At 35.1% G+C, this 27,701-nt stretch overlaps 3 protein-coding genes across 3 annotated transcripts; 2 read left to right on the plus strand and 1 right to left on the minus strand.

Moving 5' to 3' along the window:
- The first annotated feature begins 1,770 nt into the window (after positions 1-1,770).
- LOC123888510 (peptide chain release factor PrfB1, chloroplastic) lies at positions 1,771-15,103 on the plus strand. The gene is made up of 7 exons (XM_045937594.1): positions 1,771-2,063; positions 2,173-2,253; positions 7,357-7,577; positions 13,135-13,338; positions 13,649-13,864; positions 14,106-14,292; positions 14,560-15,103. Exons 1-7 carry the CDS (start codon positions 1,859-1,861, stop codon positions 14,862-14,864), a joined length of 1,419 nt encoding a protein of 472 aa, XP_045793550.1. The 5' UTR covers positions 1,771-1,858; the 3' UTR covers positions 14,865-15,103.
- A 217-nt stretch (positions 15,104-15,320) lies between these two features.
- LOC123888511 (dehydrogenase/reductase SDR family member 7) lies at positions 15,321-20,144 on the minus strand. The gene is made up of 12 exons (XM_045937595.1): positions 19,885-20,144; positions 19,743-19,798; positions 19,601-19,634; positions 19,019-19,117; positions 18,739-18,887; positions 18,222-18,260; positions 17,987-18,079; positions 17,540-17,638; positions 17,253-17,339; positions 16,268-16,351; positions 15,787-15,852; positions 15,321-15,697 (listed from the first exon to the last, which is right to left on the minus strand). Exons 1-12 carry the CDS (start codon positions 19,949-19,951, stop codon positions 15,611-15,613), a joined length of 960 nt encoding a protein of 319 aa, XP_045793551.1. The 5' UTR covers positions 19,952-20,144; the 3' UTR covers positions 15,321-15,610.
- A 4,829-nt stretch (positions 20,145-24,973) lies between these two features.
- On the plus strand, positions 24,974-26,883 carry LOC123888513 (acyl carrier protein 2, mitochondrial). Its single transcript, XM_045937598.1, has 2 exons — positions 24,974-25,280; positions 26,438-26,883. The coding sequence occupies exons 1-2, from the start codon at positions 25,065-25,067 to the stop codon at positions 26,612-26,614; spliced, it is 393 nt and encodes a 130-aa protein (XP_045793554.1). The 5' UTR covers positions 24,974-25,064; the 3' UTR covers positions 26,615-26,883.
- The last annotated feature ends 818 nt before the right edge of the window (positions 26,884-27,701 follow it).

Consider the following 27,701-nt stretch of genomic DNA (forward strand, 5'->3'; position numbering starts at 1 on the left):
CATAAAAAAGAATTACGGTATAATAAAATGTGATTGAATAAAAACATACTACACTCACATACTAGGAAAGCTTAGTCGAAATTTGAAGCAATACAAATACGAGGAGTGCTAGCAACACACTCTTTATTCATACAAATACAAGACAAAAAAAAAACAAGTGAACATGGCATTGCATGTTAATTGATAAATTCACAAGGTTATTTTTGTCATAACAAATGTAAATATTAACACCTTTTCCACTTTCCGCCCATTTCAGCGTGGAAAGTTTTTACTGGTGGGACCCACTAAATTTAATCAATCCTTCCTCTTTCTTTTGACAACCAAACAGTGGAAAGATCAACATTCCTCTTAGTTTCCATCCTCCATTCCCTAGTTCCAAACATAGTGTAAATTTGTCTAAAAATGAGAATATAATTAAAACGGTTGAGAAGATATAATTCACTGAATTTTGTTCAAATCTTTTTCAGAAATTTTATGTTGACACATTGTTGAAGACAAAAATACAATAAGTAAGGGTGCTTCTGTCATTTCCATAATTAAAACAAGGCTAATTTTGTCAAACCACTCATGTCCTTTCTCTTTCCCTCAAAGACCACAACCGGATCTGCATTCATCATCACCACCGTATCTCCAACCAACCACAACAACACCATTGTTGCCTCCATCGAAACCACAAAAAAGAAAAACATCGACGAGAGTGAGATGGATCTATGAAATATATGGAAACAAAGGTTGTACACCGGTTTAAAAACAACAACAAAATGGCGAGAGATATGGAGAGTGAGATGGACGAGGGCGGTGGTGGTGGAGGTCGAAGATTGTGGTGGTGAGAACGGATGTTGTGGATGGAGGGGGATAGAGAGCTGGTAGCTAGAGAGAGATCCGGCGAGTGAGAGGGATGAGGACGGTGGTGGCAGTGGCAATGATGGAGGAGATGGAGGACATTGGCACTGCTCCAGATCTGCGACGAGGCTAACAATGATGGTGGTGGTGTTGACGGCCAGTGATGAGTGATGGAAGGAGGAAGGACGGTAGTAACTCGGAGAAGAAGAAAAAAAAATAAAAAAATAAAGGTATACATGAATAGCACCGTATTTTTGTTGGGTTTTAATGTTTAAATAACATTTATGAATCTTTTTATATAGGTATAGATTTCAACCTATAAGTGTCATTGCCCCTTTAGCAAGATTTCGACATCGATAAATGATAATTTAAGCACAACCTAAAATAATTATATTTAGGGCGCACACATCTATACGAAAAATTTAAAGATGATAATTTAATCACATCAATATTAAATGCGGTTTTTTGCGATTTCGATTTGAATTAGTTCGATTTACAGTTTTATTTTTGGATTGGTTCGCATATAATGAATTTAATTGATATGCACCGACGGTGTAAAATAATCTTACACTGTCAATCAATATCAACCATATTTTCCGCCAGATCACTCCACTTCACCCCACTTGAGGAGTGCTAGCAACACACTCTTTAACAAGCACACCCTAACACACTCTCTTCTATTGGTTAAAATTTATATGGGTCCCATAAAAGTTATATGGGTCCACATTTTTTTATGGAACCCATGTGAATTTCAACCAATAAAAGAGAGTGTGTTAGAGTGTGTTTGTTAAAGATTGTGTTGCTAGCATTATTCCACCCCACTTTCATGACATAACTTGGTAAAATAATAGTTATTTATTAGACGATTGTGTAAAACTATTTTACACCGTCAGTGCATATCAATTAAACTCATAAATTAAACTCATATATACCACTCCTAACCATATCCCGAAAACTGACGAGCTGTGACACACACTGCTAAGAAGTGTTTGTTCGCGAATCTAACTCAGAAACCATGGTGGTTGTTTCGCAGCCTCTGTGCTGCAACACCATTATAACCACCGCCAAAACCTTTACTTCTTCTTCTTCTTCTTCTTCTAAACAACCACTTCTGATTCCACAATTTCCATCTTCTTCTTCTTCTTCTTCTCCTTCAACACACTTTTTATCTTTCCGCACCACTCTCACCCGTTCCCCTTCTCCTTTTCCTCCACCATCTCGTACATTTCTCTCTTTCTTTACTATTTTTTTGATAAAATGTGTCTCTGCGTTTGTTTTGCTATAATTCTGATTCGAATTTTTGTTTGTGTTTATGGCTTTTTGTGATAGTTTTGTTTGCGACGCCGGAGAATCAATTGAGCGTTGGGGAAGGAGAGGAGGATACTCATACAAGTGATTCAGCACTTCAAGGTAGGTAGTCATTTTTATGTATTTTGTTACTAATTAATTAATTAATTAATCAGATTAATTAATTTTATTACTTACTACTACTTTAGTTAGTTAAGCTGTTTTAGTAGTATACTTCTGGTTATTCAATGAATTTGCTTATAATTAAGGGTCTGTTTGGTTCGGGGGTTTTGGAGGGGAGGGGAGGGGAGCAGAACCCCTCCTAAACTCAATTTTTGCTTCCCCCAAATTGGGGAGGTGAGGGGAGGGAAGCTTTTTTAAACTTGATTAAACTGACAAAATTATCCTCAATATATTTTAGAATTTCAATATTATCCTTATTACCATTTTTATTATTAGGTCTTTGTTGTTTGTATTGCCCATACTCCTTGTCTGCCTCTCCTTGTTCGTGCCGTTGCTGGCTCATAATCCAGTATGTTTTCCTGCGTTTATATATGTACATATATATATATGTGTATCACGTTTCCTTTGCATCACGTTTTCCTTCTTTTTCTTCCAACTTCAATTTCAGAGAAGCATCACCACGTTTTCTTTTCCTTTTTCTTCTCTATATACATGTCAATTTTAATTTTTTATGTTATGTAATTATAGTTACCCAAGTCTCTTGTTACACATGATAAATACATGTCAATTTGTGTCAATTTGTGTATATGAACTTATATGTATGTAGTTTAAATGTTAGTTTTTTTATAGGAGTATTGATAGTTTTGTTAAATGATTATATGTGAAATTTATTTTTTTTAAATATTTTATTGAATTAGATGGATCATCAAGATCGAGAAATTGCTATTAATAGATGATTTGATTTGCGCCGAAGAGCTGTAGCTCAACTTATTTTTTTGGTACAATAAGGGAGGAAAAAAAAGAAAAGAAAAACAAAATAGGAAGGGAAACTATCTAGTAAACCAAGTCCCACTAGCATCAGCTAGAAGGAACAGGTTTATGCCAATAGGTGGAGTAGCTAACAGCGAGAACACTTCAACATTTCGGGCGCCAAGCTTGGCTAAGTAGTCTGCGCATGCGTTACCCTCCCGGAGAGTATGAACCACCATGACTCGCCAGTCCCTAGCGAGAAGATCTTTGATGTTGTGAAGGATTGCTGCAAAATGGTGCTATTCATTGATAGGTTTCTCTATCAAATTAATGGCTGTTTTGGAGTCAGAATAACATATCATATCTTTTATATCCAGTTCCCAAGCTAGATTTAGGCCATGATACATTGCCAAAAGCTCAGCATGTAGTATGTTTGAGAAACCGATATTCCCAGCAAATCCTCGGACCCAAGCTCCATGAGAGTTCCTAATCAACCCCCCAAAGCCTGAAATTCCCGGGTTACCAATACTACTACCATCCACATTTAAAATCATGTCCGTTCTATCGAGAGCATTCCATCGCACTAGCCTGTTTGCCGAGTTCAAATTCTGTTTAAAGAAGCACTTCATTAACACTTGGGCGTAATCCTCGATACACCTCCTGATAAAGAATTGAGAAACCAACTCATTAGCCATGCATATCTTATTTCTAGCGCACCATTTCCACCATATCGCGGCCAGGAACAAAAATTTGGAGGGACTGTCAATCCCTTTCCGCAACCAATCATATAGATTATCTCCATGGAAGAAAGTTTGTTTTGTGAACCCGATGGTTTTCCAGAGGTGCTCAACGAACTCACAATCCCTTAGGCAATGCAAAGTAGTTTCTTCCTCTGTGTTACACCTCGGACAAACATGAACTTGAAGCAATCCGCGATGTGAGAGCATCGCTCTAGTCGGGAGGGCATTGTGGAGGGCAGTCCATATAAAGAATTTAATTTTTTCTGGTGCCTCAATGTGCCATAACCAGGACCAGCAGATATCGTCTGAGTTGCTATTGCTAAAATCAATACGGTTAAGCCAATAATAACCATCCCGGGCAGTATAAAGGCCATTCAGATTGCCTTTCCAAGTGTATCGGTCGGTGACGAGGGGATTTAAGCAAACAGGTAGCAATTTTAGACGGTCTTCGACTTCAGAAGGGATGGTTGTATACAACGTGCTAAAGTCCCACTTACCATCTATGTAGACATCCCTCACTCTCATCTGGAGGTCATGGATATCAACATACAACACCTGGTTAGCTAAAATGCCACTGCCAGACCAATTTGTATACCAAAAGGAAGTATTTCCATCACCGAGACGAAATTGAAAACCATCTTTAAGGACCAATAAGGCTTTCATAATGGCATTCCAAATGACCGAACCTTGTTTCTTTGAAATAGTGATGAATACATCATCTTTGACATATTTGTGCTTCATTATTTGAACCCATAAAGCATCCTTATTTTGGTGAATACTCCAGACCAGCTTGCCCAAGAGGGAAGTATTGGCTTCTCTCATTTTCCTAATACCGAGACCACCCTTGCTTTTGGGTTTGGTGATCTTATCCCATCCAACAAGATTGATGCATGTATTAGAAGTGCCTTTCCAAAGGAAGTTACGCGCCATTCTATCTATAGAGTCGCAAGTGGATTGGGGCAACCAAGCCACCTGCATGTAATAGTTAGGTATAGAATTTAGAACTGACTTCACTAGTGTCATACGACCTGCCTTGTTTAACAGGTTGTGCTTCCAACTAGCAAGTCTCTGGCTTACTTTCTCTTCAAGAAATTCATAATCTCTCTGATGAAGACGTTCATGCAACATGGGAAATCCAAGATATTTCTCAAGCGAGTAGGTGCGGTTAATCCCTGTACCGTTAACAATGGAGGTAATTTTGCCTCGCTTCGTAGTAGACGAGAAGAAAACCTTCGATTTGCTAACATTGACTTTCAAACCAGAGTAGTTAGCAAACCTTGTTAGTGTAGAGGCAATGTTCAAAGCCTGGGACTTAGTAGCTTTGGCGAAGAGGAGGACATCATCCGCAAAAAATAAATGTGAGAGAGGGGGACCATTTCTCGAAAGCCTCACTGGTTTCCAATGTCCTTCCTCGACTTCTCTTATGATAATTTGTGACAAGAATTCCATGCAAATCACAAAAAGGTAAGGTGATAAAGGGTCACCTTGTCGCAATCCTCTGGTTGGTGTGAAACTCGGAAGGCGACGACCATTCCATAGAATAATCAAGGAGGAGCTGGAAACACAATACATAATCAAACTTATAGTGGAGGGAGGGAAGCCATTCCTTTGCAAACAATGTTGGAGGAACTCCCAGCTGACATTATCATAGGCCTTTTCAAGATCAATTTTGAAAACCATATCTCCCTTTTTCCGCTTAGATTTCTTCATAGAATGAATTGCCTCTTGAAGGATGATAGCATTGTCAGTTGTCCCTTTTCCAGGCAGGAAGCTACTTTGAAAAGGTCCTACTATTTGGTTAAGGTGTGGACGTAAACGGTTGACCATAATTTTCGTGATAAGCTTATAGATGGTGTTGCATAAGCTAATGGGTCTAAACTCCTTGAAGTTCGTTGGACAATCAACCTTCGGAATTAATGCAATAAGGGTCTCAGCGAGGGCCGGAGGGAAGCTCCCTGTTTCGAAGGAAGTAGATATGAGACGAACAACATCATCTCCAACTATATGCCAATATTGTTTAAAGAAAATACCCTGGAAGCCGTCCAGGCCAGGCGCCTTGAAGGGATGCATTTGATTCAAAGCTTGAGTAACTTCATCTCTTGTAATCTGTTTAGTAAGAAATAGACACGCCTCTTCCGTTAGGGTGGGGATTTGAAGACTATCATCTATGCCAGCATTAACTTGAGGGGTTTGGGAGCAGAAGAGGTTCTTGTAGTAAGTTTGGGCTTCCTCTCGAAGAGTAGTATCATCAGTGCACCAAATACCATTCGGTAGGTGGAGGCCATGGATTTTATTTCTCTTTCTCCGAATAACTGTCTTGGTGTGGAAGAACTTGGTATTACGATCACCGAGCTGAATCCAATCCTCTCTCGCCTTTTGGTACCAATGAATTTCCTCTTGTCCCAAGATCACATCATATTTCCTCTTGTCCCAAGATCACATCATATTCTGACCATATGGCTGTAGCTCAACTTATGTGTGCAGTTGTTTATTGTTATGTTCGGATGTGATTTTTTTTTTTTTTGAAAAGTATGTATTATTTATTTTGATGTAATAATAAAGAGATATTAGTTTTTAAAATATGAGTGTTATAAGATTTTTAAGGGTAAAAAAGTAAATTGCTTTAAAAATACCTCTCCTCCCCTTGTGAACCAAACATATATTTAATTAAAATACCTCCCCTCCTCTCCCCTCTTTTGAACCAAACACATATGTAATTAAAAAATTTCCCTCCCCTCCCCTTCCCTCTATAAAAATACTTCACCTCCCCTCCCCCTATTTTGAACCAAACAGACCCTAAGGGCCAAGTAAGTATTAGTATTTAGAATAATATGCTAAAATGCATTAACTCCCAAATCCCAACCACCAAGCTAGCCTTATATCCCTGGGCTCTCGTGTAATTTTAAGTCTTTACGGTTTTCTTTTATAATAAAATAAAATAAAATTCAGCAAGTCTTATGGTTAAGATTGTGTGCAGTAGGTTTTACAAGTGCTGACAACCCAAATCCCTTCAAAAACTTGGCCACTCGACTTCTTGAATTCACTAAATTTTATGTAATTTCAATAATGTACTAAAATTTACCCCCAGTGCATGTGCACATAAAACCCTTGAATGGAGTTGATGTGCATAATTTAAACGGGTTTCCTGATTTTTTTGCTTTAAAATATACCGTCTTAACTGAAATCTGCATCCATTACTCGCCAAATGTTGTATTGTATTTGTATGTATCACTCTTTTTTCAACTATTGGGAAGCATTTAAAAGAATTGTATATTACTAAGACTGAGAGACTACTTGGCAGTTTCTTACTAACATTTATTCGTCTATAATTATTTTCTATAGTATTTTGTAATTGAATAAGTAGATTTGCACATGGTATTATCATGTGGACTTCTTTAGATTTAAGTCACTTGGTACTTTCTCATTTGTATTTTCTCTTTTGAATGATCATATACTATGCCATAATGTGTATGGTGGAATTAATTAGATGATAATTGCTAAAATCAATTCTGGATTAGTTTATTTTGAAGTAGCACTTGGTATTGTGTTGCAGATTTTTATTCTTTGAGGAGAGATGTTGAAATTGCATCACAGCGTGTCAAAGAGATTAGAGAATCATCTGCTCTACAGCTATTGGAGCAAGAACTTGCCAACCTTGAAGAGGAAGCGTCTTCTAGCTCCTTTTGGGATGATCAAGCCAAAGCTCAACAGACTCTTTCGACATTGGCTGATGTCAAAGATAAGATAAAATTGCTCAATGAGTACAAGACTCAGGTTAGATATAATTCTGTAAATATTATAGGAACAGTTACATTGATATTAGATATTTTATATTTGGATATTAGGGAAAGGTTCCGGTAATATCTTAATCCTAAATCAGGAATAGTAATGACCTAGAATACTATTCGATGAAATAAAATTGTTAGTACTGAAGAGAGAGTTTTGGAAAGGAAGAATTAATTGATAGTAATGTGTTATTTTTTCCATTGCCATAAACGGCTAAATATAAGCAAGTTGGTTACAAGCTAACCAATCAATGCCAAGTACAGCTAATAAAAGGACACCTCATTACTCTAAAAGCAATTTACTAAAAAACCCAAAATAAAGAAACAACCAGATTATTTAGCATAATAAAATCCTATCACAATACCCTCCCCTTCACAACACTCATGTCCTCATGGGTGAAAAGTAGGAAACTTCTTGAGAAAGTCATAATAAAATTCCCAAGTTGCTTTGTCAAGAGGCAAATTTTTCCATTGAATTAACACCTTAGTAGCAGCCTTGTGTCCCCTCTTTACCATTTTTCTATCAAGGATAGCAACAGGAATCTTATCTACATGAGCAACAGTAGCAGCAGGGAGGTGTTGTACAGGCAGACCTTGAGGATTTGGACACAATTTTAATTGGGACACATGAAACACGTTATGAATGGCTGCTGAGGGAGGGAGTTGCAGCTGGTAGGCTGCTGCACCGATACGATCAACAATTGGAAACGGACCATAAAACTTGGGCAGAAGTTTGTGAAAACCATGAGATTTCATAGACAATTGTCGATACGGTTGAAGCTTGAGATAAACATAGTCCCCTATATTGAAAACACGATCACTTCGATGTTTATTAGCTTGTTGCACCATTCTGTTCTGAGCACGCAGAAGATGAAACTTGAGAAGCTTAATTGCCTCCTCTCTAGCAATTAAGGATCTGTCTACAGAAAGGGTAGCAGAAGAACCAGGTAAATAAGGCAAATGAATTGGAGGAGGTTGGCCATAAACAACTTCAAAAGGGGTAGTATGAATAGAGGAATGAAAATTTGTGTTGTACCACCATTCAGCTAAGGATAACCATTTGAACCACTGAGTAGGATGATCAGAACACATGCACCTTAAGTAAGTTTCTAAACATTTATTCACAATCTCAGTTTGTCCGTCGGACTGAGGATGATAAGCAGATGATTTATTCAAAGCAACACCTTGTAGTTTGAAAAATTCATTCCAAAAATTACTAAGGAATATAGGGTCCCTGTCACTAGTAATGGATTCGGGTAAACCATGCAGTTTGAACACATTATCCAAAAACAATTGTGCTACATCAAGGGCAGTGTATGGATGTGCTAAGGCCATAAAGTGAGCATATTTACTAAGCCTGTCAACCACTACAAATATCACTTGCTTACCCGAGGACGTAGGAAGGCCGTCAATAAAATCCATGCTAATATGAGCCCAAATGTGACTAGGAATAGGTAGAGGTTGTAAAAGGCCAGGTGAAGCAGCAAGATCTGGTTTTTGCTTCTGACAAATAGCACAATTCTTGACAAAATTCAAAATGTCCTTATTCATTCCCTTCCAATAAAATAGAGATTTGACCTTACTGGCTGTCACGTCCCTGCCTGAGTGTCCTCCTACAGCCGAGCTATGTAACCATGTGAGAATAGTCTCCTTAATAGCGGGGTCAGAACCAATAACCAATTTGCCTCTCCGTCGAAGTTCATCACGAATCCAAGAAAACTTAGAATGAGACTTGGAATTCTGCTGTACCTCGTGAATAATATCTTTTAGGTAAGGATCCTGTTGCCATGCGAGGTTGATGGATTCCCATAGATCATGACTTGCATTGCTCATCATCAAAGCTAAGAGCTCAGCACCCATCTTTCGAGATAACGCGTCAGCAGCAACATTTGAAGATCCTTCCTTATATTGAATGTCAAAATCAAAACCCAATAGCTTAGCCACCCAAACTTGTTGAAATGGAGTATTGAGTTTCTGATCCAACATGTGTTTGATGCTCTTTTGATCTGTCTTAATAGTAAAAGGAGCATGGGATAAATACGAGCCCCATTTTTGCACTGCATACACAATAGCTAGTAATTCCCTTTCATAGACAGACATTGCCTGTTGCTTAGGCCCCAAAGATTTGCTAATATAAGCAATAGGATGATGTTCTTGCATCAACACCGCACCAATGCCTTTCCCCGAAGCATCAGTTTCCACTACAAATCTTTTGGAAAAATCCGGCAAAGATAACACAGGGGCAGACACAAGAGCTTGTTTCAAAGTAACAAAAGCATGTGTAGCTTCAGCAGACCAATTGAAATTATCTTTTCTCAACAAATCGGTCAATGGTTTTGCAAGCTTGCCAAAGTCCTTGACAAAACGCCTGTAATAACCAGCTAACCCTAAAAATCCTCTCAATTGCTTAAGATTTTGAGGAATTGGCCAAGAGCTAACAGCTTGAATTTTAAGTGGATCAGTAGACACACCCTCCCTAGAAATGAAATGACCCAAATACTCAACTCTAGGCAAGGCAAAAGCACACTTAGATTGATTCAAAAACAAGTGATTTTCCCTAATGGTTTGAAAAATCAATTGCAAATGAACATGATGGTCCACGAGTGAATGGCTATATACCAATAAATCATCAAAAAAGACAATTACAAACTTCCTCAGAAATGGTTTAAAAACCTGGTTCATAAGAGCTTGAAACGAAGCCGGGGCATTGGTAAGCCCAAACGGCATGACTAAGTACTCAAAATGGCCACTATGAGTCTTAAAAGCAGTTTTGAAAGACTCCCCTGGAGCCATGCGCAATTGATGATAGCCTGAACGCAAATCCAACTTAGAAAAAATAACAGAGCCATGTAGTTCATCCATTAAATCCTCAATCAAAGGAATGGGGAAACGGTCCTTGATAGTGAGGTCATTGAGCCGTCTAAAATCCACACAAAGGCGCCATGAACCATCTTTCTTTCTCACCAAGATAGTGGGAGATGCAAAAGGACTCGTACTATGCTGCACAATACCTTGATCAAGCATATCTTGAACTATTTTATCAATCACGTCTTTCTGTACCAATGAAAAACGATATGGACGCAAATTGAAAGGTTGCACTCCTTCCTTAAGGGGAATCTTGTGATCAAAACCAGGGCGAGAAGGAGGTAATGTCGTAGGTTCAGCAAAAATATCAGCATAGTGAGCAAGCAACTGCTCAAAAGTTTGAGGTAAAGCAGCCGGAGAATCTGAAGCTTGCAAGGCGTGACAAGTAGGTACCATAAAAGGGTAATCCACATTGTTAAGAGCAAGAAAACACAACTCTGCACCCTTGTGTACCGCTTGAGCAAAAGACTTGTTGTTAATCAGTTTAAGACTAGGAGTCTTAGCACCTCGAAGAACAAATCTGCGACCATTAGAAGTAAATTCCATCTGCAGTTTAGCAAAATCCCAAAGGATGGGGCCTAAGGATTTCAACCATTGGATACCTAAAATCAAGTCACAACAGACCAATGGTAACACAATCACATCAGCAGTGAATTGAGCTTGCTGCAGATTCCATTTAAAACCCCTACATATGAAAGCAGCTTCTAATTGATGACCACCACCACCAGTAACAGAGAGGGGAGAAATGGCTTCCAATTTACAACCCAAGGATTTAGCAACTTCTAAATCTAAGAAATTATGTGTGCTACCACTATCAAGCAAAATGTGAAGTAATTTCTTGTCATGTAGACCAGTAACTCGCATTGTATGATAATTAGAAATACCTGTCAAAGCTTGTAAAGATAATTGGGGATGTTCAAAAGCTTGAAGGGACTCAAATTCAGTGATGGTGGGTTCAATGGCAGGGTCTTCTGCAGGAAGGTCATCATCATCAAGCTCCAAAACCATGAGTTGGGAACGTTTATGTTTAAGGTGATGCCCAGGAGTAAATTGTTCATCGCAAAACATGCATAAACCTTTTGCACGACGCTCAGCCATCTCATTTGCCGAGTAAGTACGAGTATGACGAGTGGAATTGGTTTTAAGGTTGGAGTTGGGGCTCGAATTTTCAATAGGGGTAGTAGATGAAGAAATTGAGGTAGATGATGAAGGTGAAATGGTAGGTTTGGTAAGGAGTCCTGCGTTTTTGTAGAAAGGAGAAAAACGAGAGGTGGGTTTTTGTGGTGAAGGTTGAGCAGCTTCATGGAGCTTGGCTAAGTTAGCAGCATGAGCTATTGATGAAGGATTAAACATTCGGACATGCATCTTTGTGTTGTTATCAAGGCCAGCTAAGAAAATACTGAGGGAGTGTTCGGGTATCAAAGAAACTTGGGTTAAGGCGAGTTCAAATTGATCAATATAGTCTTGTACCTTGCCGGCGGTGTGCTTGATCTGAAGCAACGACGAAAGGGGATCTTCATAAGCATCACCAAAACGAGCTGTAACGTCTGTGATGTATTGTTGCCATGAAGGATAGATATCAAATTTTTGACGCATATAGTTAAGATGCCACTGTAAGGCTAACCCATCGAGATGAATGGAAGCAAGACGCACCCTCGATGTCGGGGAAGTTTCATCGAGCAAGAAAAATTGATCACACTTATAGAGCCAATCACGAACATTCTTACCGTCAAAACGAGGAAATTCCACTTTAGAGATCCGTGTAGCATACATGTTCTGGTTACTGTTACGAGCGCCGGGAGATCCGTGTCGGCCGGTGGATGCCGGAGAACCTGGATCTGCGTTAGCACGCAATAAGGAGCGTATCTCCTCCATATCAGTGGTGCGCTGAAGCTGAAGCTGAGTAAGACGATCGTCGAATCGCCTTTCGAGTTCGTCCAGAGTAAGCGGCGGAGACGAAGCCATGGTCACAGGAATGATACCAATTGATATTAGATATTTTATATTTGGATATTAGGGAAAGGTTCCGGTAATATCTTAATCCTAAATCAGGAATAGTAATGACCTAGAATACTATTCGATGAAATAAAATTGTTAGTACTGAAGAGAGAGTTTTGGAAAGGAAGAATTAATTGATAGTAATGTGTTATTTTTTCCATTGCCATAAACGGCTAAATATAAGCAAGTTGGTTACAAGCTAACCAATCAATGCCAAGTACAGCTAATAAAAGGACACCTCATTACTCTAAAAGCAATTTACTAAAAAACCCAAAATAAAGAAACAACCAGATTATTTAGCATAATAAAATCCTATCACATACATGAAGACCAGCATGCAGTAATATCTGTACTAATAAATGGGATTCCAAGTTTCATTGTTAACGTTTATATGCCTTACACACTGGTAGTAAAGATTTAGTAACAATAAATAAAGGAAGGTAATTTTGTAAAATTGAAACCGTTGACACAAAAGCTGTTTCAACTGCCATCAACCATTTCCCATGCTAATTAATTAAGTGCAAGAAAGAAAGGAAAAATAAAGATAAAAGCCAAAAATAAAATAACCACCTGCAGATTTTGTTTCATAAACATGGCTGAATTAATGTTCACGATGCTTGCATGGTGTTTAGCCTCTTCTAAGGACTCGTGTTGAGTTATGGCTTTCATTACAATGAATGTAGGTTGAGGATGCAGAAACAATAGTTATGCTGACAGAGGAAATGGAATCCGTTGATAAAGGGCTTTATGAAGAAGCTTCTAGTGTTATTAAAGAACTGAATAAGTCACTTGATCGGTTTGAGCTGACTCAACTTCTTTCTGGTCCCTATGATAAAGAAGGTGCTGTAATCTCTATTACAGCAGGTGCTGGAGGGACTGATGCACAGGTAAATAAATAGCTACCCATGTAATGAACATGTTTCTCTCATTCCTAGTCCTAATATGCGAGTATGTGTTTGCTAAGCATTTACATTCTGCCATTTAGAAAAAATAGTCATCTGGGAACCTTGCTTTGCTGTTTTTTTCCTTTCTCAAACCATAATATAGAGTGCCTGCACTGTGTAGTCTGAGAAGTTGCAACTTATCAATCTTTCCAGAAACTTTTTCTATTCGTGTTTTGCTCGGAATTTGAGTACTTGGTGGTGATGCTGAGTATTCAATTCAACTTCTGTACGAAAATTATCATTTCCAGTGCAGGACTGGGCGGACATGCTTCTTAGGATGTACGTGAGATGGGCTGAGAAACAAAGATACAAAACTAGAGTGGTTGAGAAATCTCCAGGAGAAGAAGCTGGAATTAAATCTGCCACCGTCGAAGTTGAAGGTCGTTATGCGTATGGGTATTTGTCAGGGGAAAAAGGAACCCATCGCATTGTTCGGCAATCCCCTTTTAATTCCAAAGGTCTTCGTCAGGTAATAACCAACTTTTTTGTGTTAGCTGAATGTCAGATTGCATGATCAGTCCAGAGATAACCCCCAGTGAAAGTGCTGTGGTAGACTGGATAGCAATGATGTTCATCAATGGAGAAAATGATAAAGAATTCTTGAATGTGCTTAGTCATATGCCTTTGATTATCAAATGCACAATTTTTCTTTTAAACTCTAATATTTTTTTATATTTGTTTTTGGAATAAAAACTTTAATATTTGAACAGACAAGCTTTTCTGGTGTTGAAGTCATGCCTCTCCTTCCAGAAGAATCTTTGAATGTTGAAATTCCCGAAGAGGACCTGGAGTATAATTTTTCAAGAGCAGGTGGAAAAGGAGGTCAGAATGTTAACAAGATTGAAAGTGCCGTTCGAATTACACATATCCCAACTGGTGTCACTCTTCGCTGCACAGGTTTTTCTTTCACCTTTGCTCTGTTTCCATTCTTGTGAAAGGGAGGCTTCACTCAGTTATTGGCTCTCTCTACGTAACCTTATTGAGTCAATTTAAAATGCGATTTAATAACCTTCTGTTCAAGTTTCTGCTATGCTCATCACATATATTATCTTCTTACTACTATGATGGAACTGCTACTTTCACTATTTTATTTATAGAGTGTTGCTGCCGTTATTATTAGAGTTTCTGCTAGTATAAGTTTAACTCCAAACTATGATTGTGCAGAGGAGAGATCCCAACTAGCAAATAAGGTGAAAGCTTTACGCCGTTTGAAAGCCAAGCTGTTGGTGATAGCTGAAGAGCAACGTGCATCTGAATTTAAGCAGATTCGAGGAGATGTAGTGAAGGCTGAATGGGGACAACAAATTAGAAATTATGTCTTCCATCCATACAAATTGGTAAAGGATGTAAGAACAGGGCAAGAAACGACAGATATCACCTCTGTTATGGATGGAGAGTTGGATCTCTTTATTAAGTCTTACCTCAAACATAAGTTTAGTATGACACTGTCTACAAGTGGGGTCAACTAATCAATGTATAGAGGATCTATACTCAGCTGAGGGGGAAAGGTATGGCTGTTGTATCATGCGACCTTTGTAAACTGTGAAATTAAGATAGCATATGAGCTTCTTAAACGCGATTTTGTTATAAAATTTCAGGTGTAATTGTAATATATCAAATCTGATCGGCTCTTATATTTGATTTGATTATTAGGGAAATAGTAGTTGTGTTTGGTTGAAAAATTTCACTACATTTTGATTTTGATTAATTTGCACAAAATACTCACAAACTAGTGTATTTCAAATCTAATTTTAACTTGATCAAATGGTCAAAACAAATTTAACTTCTTTAAGAAAGTTCAACTTGGCTGCCGCAAATCTTAAAAAAACTAGATTTGGATCTGTACGATACATTGATTACATCGCATAAATATGAGAAAACAATGTTTCCGCAAACCTTGGAATACCTAATATGATTCCTACTCATGAAAAGAAGAAAAAAAATATTCTCCTTCCTAAAATTTCATTCTTTGAATAGAAGACCACAAATTGCACCCTTGGAATTCATCTCATGCAAATGCAAGGTTCGGCTCTTCCTTAGTTTTAGCTATTGCAGGAAATTTAGAGTACTGTATTACCCTTTTATTGTTCAATTAGATAGTTTGTATACTTTAATCTGTCCTTGGTCAGAAAGGGTGTTACTCAGTTTGATAAAATAACCTACAAGTAAATTGTATTTGATATTTTATTTTTTAAAAAAAATGCATCTATAGGCATCACACTGCCTTCTTTTTTCCAAATAGTAGGCTCAAAGAATAAGTGTTTCCCTTTTCTGCAACAGCCTCCACTCGACTTTTACCAACCTACCAGTCATTTATATAAAGTCAAATGTAACAAAAATCAAATGTCATAAAGACTGAAAAAAATGCATATGAAAGATGGAAAATAATACCTTGTCCATGAGCCAATAACCAATAGTTGGCATGTACTGAACAAGGTACATGACAGCAAGGACAGGCTGCAAAAGAGTTTACGTTTAAGAGTATTAAAGACCTAAGTTGCAAGGTGGAAATTATAATTCATGCTAACTGAAATAATCAACAAAACAGTGTATGCGTTCTAAATAGCCTATCATCTTGTCCAATACACAATCATACAGAGAACTGAATGAACAGGGTAAAATAAAATTGATGTAACACATGCATAATGACAGGTTTTAATTTGTAAGGATGATATTCCATCTCAATTAACATCAGGCCATTCACTAATCTTAGAGGGAAATAAAGTAATGAGTGCATACGCAAGTTAATTAAAAGGTAACCAGAAGCAAGTGTTAAGCAGGAACTTATGAAGGCACAAAGGTTGAAAAGTGGAAGAGTGTTCTATGTTCTAGCAGAAGTAAATTGCTAATAGCCTAATACCAATGCTTTTACCTGATATGATATCCAAGCTTCCTTTAAGCCATGAGTTGCGGCAATAATCGTCAGCTCAGCACACTTCTCCGCCGACACACGCTTCTGTCAAGACATAATTTTAAAAGGAAGAGAACAAATTTTCAATGAGTCAGACGATGCATCCAGCAAAAACACTGCACGACACACATTCAAGTGGAATATGGTAACAAACAAGCTAGAACATAAAAGGGAAGTTTTTATACTGTAAACTCAAGGTCTAGGATCTTGCTTGTTCTTCCCTTCAATTTATAATTCATTTTTATTCATAGTTTTGACCATGTTTGGACTCGCAAAAAACAAGATAGGAATGATTGCAGGAGAGAGAGAGAGAGAAAGTTGGGGTAGTACCCTTTTTTTTTTGAATGGCAAGTTGGGGTAGTACCTATTATGGAAAACGGTGGTTTACACATGTGTGGACTTAGAGGAGTCCCAATAAGAAGTGTAGATCATACGAAGGGTTTTCCGATAGTTAGAGGGAGGTCAAGAAAAACGAGGGGCCAGACCATTAAGAATGGTTTAAATTAAACGGCTTATCAATAAATGTGATTTATGAGAAGACATCATGACATCGTTTGCTTTATGCAGCTTGAATCCATGTAATGGAAAAAAACCATTTGTTATTGTTGCGTGTGTGAATAGTGTTAGTTGTCTTCATTTAGCAAACATGAGATTAGCAAGCCATATTCATAGTTTAAAATAATAATCCAGTAACCTTAGAAGAAAAAAAAATACTATTTCAAATATGGCTAAAAAGTACAATGAAATCAAATATCTTCATTTCTGTAAAACTTGTATACATATACATAAACTTAGAAAATAGTGATGTATATTGATTTAACACACTCAAGTCTCAACAGTGGATTAGAAGTTAATGAAGATACTTGCATGGTGGAAATAAAGTAAAAACAGACAGACTCAAGTAGTTGCTTTCTTACAGTGATGATTAGTTGGCAAAGGTGCATACCTCAGATGGAACCTGCGATCCAGAGTTATTTGATGTTGCTATGGGACCAGGACAGACAACAGTTACCTGGATTCCTTTCTGACAGAGCTGCCACCATAAAAAGATTAGCGGTGCACAATATGTAGTACACAATAATTAGATTTAGAATAAAACATCTACTGTATCCATTTTATCCTTTCTTTGGAGATAAACTATGCATTTATTTTCCAGTTATATACTATGTTACAGTTTATTGCAGTCAATTGCTTCCTTTTTATCAAAGATAATAAACACTACTATCTATATACCTCTGAACGCAAGGAATGGAAGTATCCATTTAGTGCAAATTTAGAAGCGGAGTATATAGCCTGACCTGGGGCAGGTGTTTTTCCTGCTGCACTACTCATCTGATAGTAAACATAGAACAAAATATTATACATTTATAAACAGGAAATTGGGTAAAAACTTAAGAGAAGTATCTAATGAACTCCAACAATACACGTGACGGTTATAGTTATTACCATGGTCAGAAACTAGCGCACACAAGACATAATGCATATGCCAATATTATATAACTGAACATTTAAATTTATGATTGTTCATTTGAGGATAAAATGTAATTGAAAAGCTAACTAGTAACTACTCTCTTATTTTTCCTTGCATGTGTCTTGGTTAATGAAAAAATTCAGTCACAAACATTGCTATGCAATGTTTCCATAACCAAAGCATGATATTATCAAGGAATTTCCACATACCACCACAAAATGACCTTTCCCTCTCTTCAACATGAAAGGTGCCAAGAGCTTTGTAAGAGTTATTGTTCCCAGAACATTGACATCAAATGTTGCCTAATCAGGAGAAAAAGATTAATGCAGAACTTCAGAAGACTGCTTTCAATGTTTTTGAAGAAACCTAAAATGCGGGGAGGGGAACATTTTTTAAAGCTTTGAGAATTAATCACTGGGAATAAAAGTCACATTTATGAAATACCTTGAGACCATCCTCGGTTACGTCTAAGAGAGATGATTTCTGCAAAACAAAATAACTTGTTTCATAATATTTTTAATTAAAGTATAATAAATAAAGAATCGATAAACATATTAGTGAAGACAAATCTTATCAACCCTCACAAAACCTCATTCCAATATCATAATGGCGTGTAAATGTAACTACGCAATCATGTCATGGCATTTTCTTGATTCTAGTGTTCAATTAATAAAGATAATTGCTACAAATACACCGACATGCAAGCACGACAATGTGTCTAAAGTTATTCTACTATTTTAGAATTGTAATTAAACACCCCGAAAAATATATAACCGAAACTACAGATATAAAAAAAAAGCATAATATCTCAAAAAGAGGACACAGTAGTATATCCATTTTTCCCTCTTGTCTTACATTTATATGTCTGCCTTCTAATATAACAAGCATATTTAGGTTTTGTTTCCCATGCAAATTATGATCTACGAAATAAAACCATTAGATAAAGCAATCAACAACTTACAGGACGCTCAAAAGCAGCGTTATGGAACATGTAATCAACACCGGAATCCGGGAAAAATGATTCTGCTATGTCGACAACCTTCCTAAGAGAATCTTCTCCAGACGTTAAATCCAACGGTAAAACCTTGACCCCGTCAGGTGCATGCTTACCTGGCAGTATGCAAATCGCATATTAATGAGTATGACAAATGTCGACATCAATATCCGTACACAAACATAAGTGTGTAATTTATACTTACAATACATTACATCAAGCTATAGTATAAGTTAGATTATCGTACCTTTCAGCTGCGACTTTACTTGGTTTAGTTCAGCTTCATTCCTTGCAGAGATTATTAACTTGGCCCCTAAACTTGCAAGTTGTTGAGCTAGAATTACCCCTTCATATACATCACCGAAGAGGGTAAAGAAAACAACAAAAGAAATTAGTGACGCAAACAAAACTACAAATAGTGAACCCTAAAATAAAATAAACAATAGATTCCAATAACTGGAATTGGATGGCATGATTTTTTGTGTTAACCCTCCGGTTCTTAGGGAAAAGCGGGATTTTTTGTGTTCACCCAGTAATTGAACTTGGGTTCTCTCGAACAATTTTTGTCATTTGGTGGAGTTCATTAACCCTTTGAGCCAATTACTTGGTTGATGATTAATTTGATAAAGACACTTGTGGGAAAAAGATCATTAGCAAAATAATAAAGTAGGGAACCAAAGGGTTAGTTAAATTGATCCAAAGTTAATTACTTTAATTGATTCATTCACCTATGAAAGTAATTTCTTTTTGACTGAATTAAAAATTTGAATTATGAAATGTAATCTTATAGAAACAGAAGTGTGACATGAAGAAAATAAAAGGGTTATACCAATTCCACGGCTTGCACCAGTAATCCAAAAAACCTGGAAAAAAATGAAACATTAAGATATAATTAATTAACATTAGAAGTAAAACATTTGATTTCATTATGATAGCAGCAGTAGCAATAGGAATAGGAATAGGAATAGTACCTTATCTTCAATAAGTTGGCGTTTTGGTTGCTTCTTTGACATCAAAGTGAAATCGCCTAATAATAAATCAAAGCAAAGAATAAGCGTCGGAAAAAAAAAGTAAAAAAAGGAAAGAAAAAAAAAAAGTGAAAGACTACAGTACCATAGGCGGTGGCGAATTTGAATAAGAAGAGCAAGAAGAGGAAGATAGAAAGGAACAGAATCAACATTGCTGCTACAGTACAAGCTTAAGAGAGTCTATACAAAATGATAACAAGCCTTCAGAATCACTTTTTTAACGGCTTTAAGATCATTATCATTCATGGCAAAATTATCACATTTTAAGAATCATATCATATTATATTCTTTCAAAAATAAGAAGAAAAAGTTCGATCAATATTTAATTGAAATTGTGAATTCAATAGAAAAGTGTGATTAAGATTTTTTTTTTTTTTATATAATAAAATAACTCATTTTTATTTTCACCGATAATTATTCAATTTTTACTATTATTGTATCTGAATTTTATTTAAAAATGATGGTGGAAACAAAATTATTTAAGAATGATAGTGGAAACAAAATATTGAATTTCATTTCTAGTCTCTTTAAAATATTTTAATAAATTTTGGTCTCTAAATATTTTTCATTATAACTTTTTTTTTTTGGTAGAAATTTCATTATAACTTTTACTTTATGCTTTTATGTCAACTCATATGTAATTTTCACTTTTTTTTTTAATGAGTTTTTATTTTCATATTATAACATTACAAGAATTTCTCCTCGTGGATCCTTGTATTGTATCAATTTTAGAACAATCTTTAAGGCTTTGTTTGGTTTGAAGGAAAGAAAGTGAAAGGAAAAAAGTTTGGTTTGAAGGAAAGAAATTGAAAGGAAAAAAAATTACGAAAACCAAATTCATCCATCGATTTTCGTAATTTTATTTTCTTTCGATTTCTTTCCACAAAATCAAACACACCGTAAAGATATTTGTCAATTGATAAGTCACTAGAGTACTTGACAAAAAAAATTATTTTATAAAAATTTATAATTTTTAATAAAAGATTTAATTAAATATGATTTTTAAAATACCAACGACTTAATAGTTCAGATTTAATGTGCTTCAAAAAAAAAAAGTTAAGATTTAATTTATCTCTAGTTAAAAATCTAAACTTTTAGGGCTCGTTTGGTGCACAGGATAAGAGACAGGATAGGATAACTGTATCATATCCTGCCGCAATCCAGTGTTTGGTGATACAACAGGATATGATAAGTTAATCCTGAAGCTTATCCTATCCTGTCTCTCTAGTTATAATTCTTATCCTGAATTTGAGCTGGGTTACCAGCAGGATAGGATAAGAAAAAAAATTACTGATTTATTTTATAAAATATATTTTAAAATACATAAAATAAAATTAATAAAATATAAATAATAAAATAATTAATTTTTAAATATATATGTGCTTTTCTCACAGGGGTAATTTTGTAATTTATATATTCTAAAAAATCAAAATTTTACTAAAATTACAATATTTTAAAGTAAAATGATTATTAAAAAATTGACAAATAGGGATATTAATTTAAATTTTATAAAAAATTAAATATAATTCTTTTGCAATAGTAGTTTTATTATTTACGTATGAGATATATCATATATTTATTTGGCTTATCTAACATGTATATATTATTGAGTTATTTATTTGATCATGATTCATATAAAAAATTAAACTTGATTATTTTCTCATAATTTTTATTTGAAATTATATAAAGTTATTTGATTACTTATTCATATTTTTTATTTATAAAATTAAAAGTATTACAAAATAATTTTAAAAAAATAACAATTGTTTTACAATAGTAATTTTACAATTGTTATATATCTTATCATATTATTATGAGCTATTAAAAACAAAATATAATAGTTATCATGTTTGTTATCCTGTGTGCACCAAACACAGGATATGATAACTGAGTATAACTGTTATCCTGCTGTTATCATATCCTATCCTTATCCTGTTTTATATCCTATCCTGTCACTATGCTATCCTGCGCACCAAACAGACCCTTACATTTTTTGAGTAAAAACATATATATTTGCGATAAATAAAATGGTGATGATTCTCGTGTGTGATCATTCTCCCTCACTTTTGCTTATGTTTGGGTAGAAAGTTTTGATAGTGCTATTGGTCATCATGCGTATCGAGCCATTTGGAATTGAAAAGGGTCTCGCTGCATCCAATCTGGTTCTATGCTGATGGAGAATGACCAATCTAAGAGTTTTCCTCTTTGTAATTCATGTAATGAGACTTTTTTCCATGGCTGTAGAGATTGTTCCAAAGTTAATTTGGTTGATCTTTGGATTGTCTGTCTTACTTGTCGACTTTTTTCATAATGTTGAAATGGGTAGATCGGTTACATGCAGTGCAAATTTGAACTATATATGTAGATTAAGCGTTGAATGATCAATTGAGACGTTTTTTTGGTAATGAATTTGTGTTTAATAATAATTTCGTTGGAATCATCCGGTTGAAAGAGAAGGCTCACAACCGGCCGCCGTCAAATCTCTCTCTCTGTCTCAATGCCGTCGCCCCACTAGTTTAGATTAGATTGAAAAATCATATTCTTCTTATTCCTTTCACAACAACCCCATCTTACTTCTCTCTCTCAATTTTCGTCTTCTCCGTCAAAACAAAACACCTCTCAATCTCTACGCCGCATCTCCATCTCTCTATCATAGTGTCTCTCACTAACGGTCGCCGACAAGACGTCTTCTTCCTCGCTGCTGCCGCCGCAGTGTCTCACTGCCACTTCCCCTTTTCAATTGCATAAAAATAAACATTGAAAATGAAACTAGAAAAACCATTACAGCATAAAATTCATAGTATAATAACAACAATAATACCTTGAAAAACAATAATATTAAGGGTAAATGATCATTTACCCCCTGCAAAATAACCAAATTTTCGTTTACCCCCTATGCAGATTTTTTTTCTGTTTACTCCCGGTAAAAAATAGATTCTCTCGTTTTGCCCCCTGGATGTACAGCAGGACAAGTGACAATGTAAATTTGCTAATGTGGCTTGTACACGTGGAAAAAAATTATTTATATTAATTTTTTTAATTCCACATTAGATGATAATTTTTTCAAATAAAAAATAAAAAATTTCTACAAAATTAAAAAAACGATTTTTTTTTCCAAAATAAAAAAATCCTACAAAAGAAATTTAATTTTTTTTTCCTACAAAATAAAAAAAATGAATTTTCTTATTTATTTTTTTTTCAAAAAATAAAAAATCCTACAAATCAAATTTTTTTCCTACAAAATTTTAAAAAAATTTCCTACAAATAATTTTTTTTCCGTACAAAATTATTATTTTTTTCATAAAATTAAAAAACAAATTTTCTTATTTTGCTCTCAAATAAAGTTTATTTCCAAAAAAAAGATTTTAAAGATTTATTTTCAAATCTTTTAAAATTAAAAAAAAAAAACAAAATCTTCGCCAGAATCGTTTGCTTACACCGTCGTGATTGTATTCGTCGTCGTCTTCTAGTTCATTGTTGTCGTATGCTTCTTTCTATTTTTCTAGTTCTAGGGCAAATGGTTTTGGTAGAAGAGAAAAACATGAATAAAACTTATTTTTCTATTTTTTTTTTTAATTCAAAGAGATTAACAAAAAAAAAAAAAATTTGTTTTTAAAAAATAAAGATTATGTTTTTTTTAATTCAAAAAAAATTGAAAATAAATCTTTCAAATTTTTATTTTGGAAATAAACTTTATTTCGGAGTAAATCTTTATTTTGGGAGCAAAATAAGAAATTTTTTATTTTGGAAATTTTTCAAATTCGCTTAGAATTTTTTTTAAAAAAATAAGAACAATCATTTTTTTATTTTGTAGGAAAAAAAAATTATTTTTTATTTTTTTTTTTAAAAAAATATTATCTGACGTGGAATTTAAAAAATAAATATAAATGATTTTTTCCACTGTGCAAGCCACCTCAGCAGATTTGCACAGTCACATGTCCTGCTGTACACCCAGGGGGCAAAATGAGGGAATCTATGTTTTGCAGGGGGTAAACAGAAAAAAAATCTACATAGGGGGGTAAACGAAAATTCACTTATTTTGTAGGGGGGAAAATGATCATTTACCCTAACAACAATAATACCTATTCACAACTAATTAATGTATCAAAACAATAACAACATTAACAAGAACAAAAAGTTATAGTTTTAAAAACCAATAATTCCTTGGTCAAAAATAGTAGCAGCGGTGATGCTGGGTCGTCGGAGGAATGGATATATTTTAAAATTGAAAATGGCGAAAATGACGGCGATGACGGTTAAACGGATAGAGAAGGGTGACAACGACGTGAGCAAGTGTGTTAGTACTGACAATGAGATGGGACGGCGACAACGTTGGGACGGAGAGAGATTTGTGTGAGGAGATGACGGTGTTGCAGCAACAATGAAGAAGATGAAGAGCAATGTATTGCAAGCAAGAGGGAAATTTACGCAATTTACGTGTTTCTTTCTTTTTTTTTCTTTTGTTTTGGGATGTAAATGATAACACGATGATGGCAGGTAATTATTGGCACGAGTGAAGTGTGGGGGAATTTTAAGAAGAGTAATAAGAGTTTTTTTTTGTTGCTTTTGCAGCACTTCGAAGAGTGCTTAAAGCAAATCTTTGGGAATATTTCATGAGTAAATTTTAATATGAACCATTTCATCAAGTGGTTCATGGTGAACCAGTTACTAATAACATTATAACGAATACGATTTTTTTTTAAATAGATTACTTGTCCACATTGGACAATTTGTGAATGTGGTCCACCGTAACATTAGCCATATTTTATACCTTAAGATTGCTTTTAATTTATTTTGATTCTTTGAATGTGATCAATCTTCTCAAAATGGTTTTCCCCTAATTCATCATCAATAATTTTATTTTATCACAAATATTTTAGAAATCAATACAATAAAGTTATATAATAATGGTGAAATACGATTAAAATTTATGTAGTATACAGTATATATTTATTTTTATATTGACCGATAGTGCATAATTTTTCACTAAAGTACATAATATATTTTAATTCAATTCACACTCCCCTAAAAAAAATCACATTAATTATCCTAGATTATGGAATTAACATAAGCAAAGTATGCAAAAAGCTTGACAAACACACACAGCCTTACAATTGGGCCTAATGGGTAAAATCCACAAAGCCCATTATTATAAACAAGGTTTGATTTCGGTGAAATTGCATCTCATCAAACTTCACCACACTATTCATTCCATTTCATCGTGTATTGCTGTGAGCAGAGAGAGTAAGGTTTTTGAGATCAACAATGGCGGCGAGAAGAACCGGTTTGCCTCTGATGCAATACCTAAGAGTGCAAGTTGATACTCTTCCCCTCAACAACCAATCTCCTTTCCGTCTTCTTCCTAATTTCTTCCTTCGTCGCTTCAGCGAAGAGGTTAGGGGTTCGTTTCTCGATAAATCTGAGGTCACAGATCGCGTCGTTTCATGCGTTAAAAACTTCCAGAAAGTAGATCCTTCTAAGGTACTACTCATTCTGTTACTACTATTATCTATTTCTTCTTAATTTTTCTTATTATTGTTTCGTTTATCGTTATTGCTAGGTTTAGTTTAGCTGTTAAATTTTATGGTTTATTTGCCTTAATTTTTTTCCACTTATTTTGCAATTTTTATATTTCCAATATTTATGTCTCGTTTGGATCAACTGCTTAATTGCGCATAAATGTTTTATTGTATAAGTGCTTACGGATAAGCTATTTCTATTACGAAAAATAAAATGAAGTTAAACTGTTTTCATATAAGTTATAAACTATTTTTATGATATATACCGGAGACATATGGAAATAAGCTCCATAAGTTGTTTCCGTAAACTCTTCCTAACAGTGCCACCAATGCTTATTTTAGTAGATAAACTCAAATACGTCAATTCAAACAAGCTCTTAATCATGAGCTTCTTTTAATACTGTTATAATACACTTTACAATGCTCTTGTATGAAGCTAAAGGCACCACTAAAATGCATTAAAAAATATATATGTTGAAAAATTATTTGTTGGCTTTGATTGGTTGTTTGTTAGTAGATTTTTAAACTGTGTTTGATTGTTGTCATGATAGAGCAATTGGTAAGAACATTGTTTCAGTTATATGAGGTGCATTTCTCTGATAGAATCTTTCATCAGAGTAAACATCAGTGTTTGTGTTGAAATTATCACTGCCAAGGATTTGATCCCTTTTCAGTGAGTACTGTATTTTGGAGGTTTAAGGCCTTGTTTGGATAAACAACTTAATTAAGCAATTATGTTATTATCGTATAAGTGCTTATGTATAAGCTATTTCTGTAATATTAGATAAAATAAAGTCGAATTGTTTTCATAAGCTATCCAAGTGAGCTTAGAAATAACCTGAAAATAACTTAATACTTGTGGACATGTCATAAGCTGTTTCTATAAGCTCTCCCAAATAGTTTCACAAGTTCTTATGCTAGTAGGTAACCTCATATAAACCAATCCAAATAGGGCATTAGTTTAGACTTACACAACTGTTAATTAACCCCCACATTAACTCTTTAAAGTGCTTGTGTCATTTTGGAGAATTCAAATTCCTCTGTCAGCAATGGTTTACTATTATAATTTAAGCTTATGTTCTTTTGTTAACATGGTGTCTGCTTATTTGCTTTTGTCAGGTTACTCCAACTGCTCATTTCCAGAATGACCTTGGATTGGATAGTTTAGATGCTGTAGAGATTGTGATGGCTCTTGAGGAAGAGTTTGGATTTGAGATTCCTGATAATGAAGCAGACAAGATTAACTCCATTAACCTTGCCGTTGACTTCATTGCATCTCATCCTCAGGCAAAGTAGTGGGAATCCATGAGTCTAGCTGTAAAATTTTTCTTTTCCTTATCATAAAGTAGTGTAGGATTGTCCAACTTTAAGACATTTTTTGCCTCACTTGTTTGATTCTAAAATCGAACTTTATTTTCTCGCCCCTCTAAATCCCAGAAGTGTGTTTGGCTGGGGATGTGCCAGCTTGAGTTGTATTTTGCTTTTGGTAATATTGGCATTGCTTAACTTTGCATTGTATGCTCCCATTTTTCATGTCAATAAAAATTGTGCTAGATTTATGATTATAGAATCTTGAGGTCTTAATGGTTGTCCTCACTTTACAGTGTATGATCATGAATCATGCTATTTTTTTCCCTTCTTTTTTTAGTCAATGAATCATGCTATTCATGTTTGTCTTATTTCATGTGTGCAAGGGTATTACTTCATCTTTAATATTTCAAATATGTAGTCTGTATGAATGATAGCTTGATCAGGGATGTCATGTTTTGTTTGGTGTTTCTTTTTTTCCTTTTTGAATGACAAATGTTAGCTTAGCTATTGTTATGTTGAGGTTGAAACCCTCTCTCTAGTTATCACTCTACTAGTACTACATATCTCCCTCATTGGTTTTCTCTTTATGGTAAAGACAATGATTTGTTTCCTTTGTCTTTGCCATTATATTTCAATTATGTTAGTCATCCATGATACGTGGCTCCCCAAAATTCAAATTTTCATTTTCTAAAAATCTGTTGAGACCCGAACTTCCGCAAATTGATAAAGCATTGTCAAGTTGTTATGAAACTAGCATCAACCCTAGCGTCAAGCCATCTGAACCTCTAATCCTCTTCTATCTGTTTGTCAATGACTCTACCGACAAGTTTTGAGCTGTCATGTTGTCAACTCATTTTGAACTAACATTTTGTTCATTTTCCAATTTAGAACCTGTTATGATCTCCCATGTTCTCTCCATTGTGAATTTTAGTTCTTTATCGTGGTTTCTATATGTACTGTTATTACGGTTTGTTGGGTGCATATCAAGTGAGAATCAATATTACAGTATACACCGACTGAAATCTGACAGCCATTGGCATGGCACAACTGGCTGAAATGATAAAGAAATACC

Source organism: Trifolium pratense, linkage group LG6, assembly GCF_020283565.1.
Source record: "Trifolium pratense cultivar HEN17-A07 linkage group LG6, ARS_RC_1.1, whole genome shotgun sequence".
NCBI classification, from domain to species: Eukaryota; Viridiplantae; Streptophyta; class Magnoliopsida; order Fabales; family Fabaceae; genus Trifolium; species Trifolium pratense.